Genomic DNA, 5110 nt, shown 5'->3' with positions numbered 1-5110 from the left:
GTCCTGGCAGTGCTCAAACCCAACTCATCATCTCTTCCCCACCCCTTTGCAGCCCCAGATTGGTTGTGTGACCATCTGTCTAGTCGTCCAGGCCATAATCTTGGAGGTTGATCTCAACTTTGCCTGTCCTCCACCCCTTTCACTCCTCAGCATCCAGTTGTCACTACAGCTTCTCCCCACTTAATTTCTCTGGAATTCATCTCTCATGGTGTTCACTGTCACTTCCCTTGTTCAGGCTCTTCTCATCTCTCTTCTGGACTCTTGTCCCTCTTCTCTGAATTTCTATCCCTTCTTCTGCTCTCAGACCCTTCTAGTCCATCCTCCAAAAGGCTACCAGAATGATATCTGCTAAACCCCAAATCCAATTGTGTTGCTATCTAGGTTAAAACCTACCAATGACTCCCATTGTCCTATTCCGCTACTCCATAGCTTCACTAAGGATGCCTTGCTTTATTTTTCTAGACTCTTCTCCTTCCAATCACTTAAATACTGCAAGTGCTTGCGGTTATTGTACCAACACACTCATTCATTTCTCCATGCAGTTCCCATGCTGTTCCCTCTTTCTGGAATGCCCTTCTTTTCCTGATTTGTCTGATGAACACCTTTTCAGCTCATCCCTAAAAAATAGACAAGCAACAAACATCCTAAATTCAGAGAGAATATTTCTGCTTGTAAGCCTTCACTTATTTCCACTTTTTCTTTTCTTTTTTTGGGCAGGGGGCAGCTGGCTAGTAAGGGGATCTGAAGCCATGACCTTGGTGTTATAATATTTCCACTTTTTCTGAAAAGGGTTAGATGCTCCATTTTTTTATGCCTGGGACATAGTTTGATAACTATGGAATTTATAGCAATAATGTAGTTGGAGATGTGGACTCAGGCTTTGGAGAAAGGTTAGGATTAAAGATTGATGCACATAAAGATGTTGGTTAAAGCTAGAGAGTAGATAATACCAGCACCTTGCTATGTATATCATCAAGCAATTTACAAAATATTTTCATAAATGAAAAAAACAAAATCTCATTTTGTTCTACCCAAAACCACTGTGAGATAGGCAGGGCAACCATTAATATTTGCATTTTAGAAATAAAGAATATGAAGCTCAGAGAAGTGAAATGACTTGCTCAAGATCTTTAACATAATTCAACATCTATGTTGAATTATTTTAAATTATGTTTATGTTTAATAATAATTTGTTAATTTATATTGAATTATGTTGAATGTAAGTGCTGAATTCAGTCTTCTGCCGTCAAGTCTAATGGTACTTGATGCACCAGTGTAAATACGAGGAAGTCTTGGGAGATGAGAGACAAGTTTTGGAATGTACCTACATTTAGCGGTTAAGGGAAAGAAGTGTCTCAGAGAAGGATATAAAGAGTGCCCCAAGAATTACTGTGTTTTGAAGGACAGATTTTTGGCAGGAGAAGGTGTCATCAATGAGATATATTTGCAAAAGTCAAAGAAAATAAGGAAGGATAAAATTCCAGCAGGAATTTCAAGAGGATAATTTCATATAGTGAGGCCAACTTGCCAAGTGGCTAAGGAATACATGGGCATTGAGGGAAATGGAGGCACAGTAGACTACCCTTTCAAGAAGTTTGATGGTGAAAGGAAACAAAGAGGCTGGTAGTCTGAGAAATGTCATACCACCAGATATTCCAAGAAATTCGTGATACTCTGTTTTCATTTTGTAGACTTGAATATGCAGTGGAAATTATCTAGGGAAATACTATTCAATGATTAAGTATATAAATTTTAGGATGTTTTAGATTCAATTTAACATTGGTCAATTCCAATCAAAGTCTAGTGCCAGGGGTTTTTTTTAAAGGATAAGTGATCTATATATGTGTTTGCCTTTTAAATGTGAATGTTTAAAAGTAGGCATTTATGTGTTTCCACAACTGACATCTGATTCAGACCTCATTCTCTCCCCGTCTTCCACCCTTCTCTTTTTCCTCTTTTCATGCTCTTGTGTTGGTTCTAATAAATGGTTGCTATTTAAAAAAAAAAAAAAATATATATATATATATATAGAGAGAGAGAGAGAGAGAGAGAGAGAGAGAGAGAGAGCGCGCGCCAGAGGGCAAGGTATTTAATCAAGTCTTAAAACAAAAATTTTGTTTGAATACAGGTAACTGTAACAGAATATGTCCATTTTAGAGGATAGATGTATACTAGAGTTTGAAAATGCTCTTATATTCATTTAGAATATATTATGTGTTGTCCAGGTGTGATTTGATCAATAGGAAGGTTTCCCCACTTCGTGGTTAGAGGTTGTTTTCTGTGTTTATGATGGAACCCTGACGCCGCCAAAGAAAAAAGAAAACCCATTTGTACCATTCGTATCTCATGGTGAGGGGTGGGGGTGGGGTTAAGCCGTGGGTGGCTCTTTTGTCCTATTGATGAGACGTTTTCTGTCTGCCAGGTAAAGCGGTACCAGTGCACCTTTGAGGGCTGTCCCCGCACCTACAGCACAGCAGGCAACCTGCGCACCCACCAGAAGACTCACCGAGGAGAGTACACCTTTGTCTGTAATCAGGAGGGTTGTGGCAAAGCCTTCCTTACCTCTTACAGCCTCAGGATCCACGTGCGAGTGCACACGAAGGAGAAGCCATTTGAGTGCGATGTGCAGGGCTGTGAGAAGGCGTTCAACACACTGTACAGGTCAGCCTCTTCTCCACTCCTCTGCCAGCCTCTGACGATGACCTTGCAGTGACTGCAGACCTCTTTTTCCTTGCACAGAAGAGATGTTCGCTTTCAGGGTTTCAAAGAGCACAGCTATGCTCAACTGTTTAAAATTCATTAGAGGAACTTATTATTTGAAAATGGACATATCTTGGGTTGGTTAGAAATGATAGTATATCTGTGTTTAGATTTGCATCTCGTGGAGTGACATTCTTGCCTGGGGATTTAGTATTTGGAGTAAAGTAATATCTCCCTTTAGCTCAGGATCTTCGTACAATGGCTTCTGTAATTTTCTTTCATATCTCACCTTGAAGATAACTTTTTTCTACCCTTAGAAATGGGGAAGTGGCCCACTCAATACCCATTTCTCTTTTCTACCTTTGTATCAGGAGACTTCTGTTAGTTTTCAGTATTGGGTATAAAATAATAAAAATAGCAATAGCTTACATTTGAAAAGCACTCATTGTGTGCTAGGTGTGATTCTAAGTGCTAATCTTCATAACAGCTGAGAAGCAAATAGAAGCACAGAGGTTCTGTAACTGGCTCAAGGCCCCCCATCCAGTAAGAGGTGGGACTGGGATTTGAATCCCTGACCAGCCATTTCCAGATTCACGCTCATACCACAATGCTATGTACTTCTCTGAATTTCTCTTCAGTGAAAAATTTTGGATACTAATATGTTATGGTTATAGAATTCTTTAGCAATTGACCTGAAGCCCATTAAGCTGGCATGGGAGGCTCTGTAGTACATTATGACAAAGGGAATTTCTCTGGGATACTTTGCAGGCTGAAAGCACATCAGAGGCTTCATACAGGGAAAACGTTTAACTGTGAATCTCAAGGCTGCAGCAAATACTTCACCACGCTCAGTGATCTGAGGAAGCACATTCGAACCCATACAGGAGAAAAGCCATTTCGGTAGGTGTTACTGTTTTTTATTTGTCACTGACCAGATTTCAACTGGGTGTCTTGATATATTCTAGAAATTTTTCAAAGTAGAAAGAAAACTCCCTTTACTAGTTCTTTCTTTGACAGTCTTAGCTCGCTCCAGGTGAGCTATAACCAACTGCTGCAGATTAGAAGAGTGCTGATGGATTCCAAGAGCATCCTTACTCTGTGGGTGATGGCCTTCCTGCCTCGGTTTTTCCCTTCCTTTTTCTTCTTCCTTTCTTTTTTTTTATTCTTTTTTTTTTGATAGCTGGCTGGAAGGGGATCCGAACCCTTGACCTTGGTGTTATAACACTGCACTCTAACCAAGTGAGCTAACTATTCTCACGAAGCATTTGTTGAAACTCACTTACATGGTATAGGTACTTTTATTAGTGCTAAAGAAATACTAAGAAGAGGCTCTCCTCTCAAAAACCTCAGTCTGGTGGAAAAGAACCACAGGTTAATAGACAGTATCCGAGGCTGTGAGATGCCCAAAGTGCCTTGAGCACAGAGGAAGAATACCTACCTAAGAATCAAAGTGGAGAGGGGAGGAGTAGATGAGGGAGAATGTTAATAGACAGTATCCGAGGCTGTGAGATGCCCAAAGTGCCTTGAGCACAGAGGAAGAATATCTACCTAAGAATCAAAGTGGAGAGGGGAGGAGTAGATGAGGGAGAAGGAAGGGTAGGAATGCTTGGGTTAGTTGTGCAGGTATTTTATTTTGATACTTGCTCAGTTGTTGGTTTGTAATATGTCATGTGTGTATACACATATAGGATCATCCATTTTTACTTTTCTATCTCAACATACATATACATATTTAATAGATAGATTTATTAGCTTGAAGGAGGGGCTTGTATCATCTACTTTTTTCTCCACTCATAGCATATAGCATGGTTCTCGGCATTCAGTAAGTGTTCAGAAACAGCTTTGGTATGATTATAGGCCATTTTTTATGAGGTAATCAGTTTGTAAGGATCCTACTAAATATAATGTAAATATAATGTACTGCTGAAAATTGCCCATAAGCAATGTCTTTGAATTTTGGCAGGAGATACTGCTGATGTATTTCTGGCATTAAATATTTACGGCATTAAATATGCTACCTCTCCATTCTCAAATCACTCGTCTATGTCCTCATCAGGATACTCAGAAACAATTTAAAAATCTTCAGGGAAGTCAACTCTTAGACATCAATGAAATGGAATTGTGGAGGGTTTTTGTTTGTTTTTTGGTTTCGGCGGCTGGCCAGTATGGGTATCTGAACTCTTGACCCTGGTGTTATCAACACCAAGCTCTAACCAACTGAGCTAACCAGCAGGAATTGTGTTTTTAAATTACACAGATGCATTCCTGAGTCATGGTCCCTTTAAGGGCAAGAATAGATTCCAGTTGGTTACTCTACAGAAGCTGTGAAGCTTAAGTCATTTTTTTTCCTCCCATAGGCCGCTGAGGGGAATATCTGTCCAGTCATGTGCATTTATTTATTTATTTATTT

General features: G+C 39.7%; 1 protein-coding gene across 4 annotated transcripts in view; it reads left to right on the top strand.

The window, feature by feature from the left end:
* Positions 1-5110, top strand: part of MTF1 (metal-regulatory transcription factor 1) — a 50564-nt gene that overhangs the window by 22337 nt on the left and 23117 nt on the right. For all 4 annotated transcript variants that reach the window (XM_008590430.1, XM_008590428.1, XM_008590429.1 and 1 more), the window contains exons 3-4: positions 2423-2661; positions 3469-3600. In XM_008590430.1, coding sequence (XP_008588652.1) covers positions 2423-2661; positions 3469-3600 — 371 coding nt within the window. The remainder of the gene's footprint in view (positions 1-2422; positions 2662-3468; positions 3601-5110) is intronic.

The sequence above is a fragment of the Galeopterus variegatus genome, unplaced genomic scaffold (assembly GCF_000696425.1).
Source record: "Galeopterus variegatus unplaced genomic scaffold, G_variegatus-3.0.2 Scaffold6080, whole genome shotgun sequence".
Taxonomy (NCBI): Eukaryota; Metazoa; Chordata; class Mammalia; order Dermoptera; family Cynocephalidae; genus Galeopterus; species Galeopterus variegatus.
Note: the sequence above shows the minus strand (reverse complement) of the source record. Positions and strands in the feature narration are given on the sequence as shown.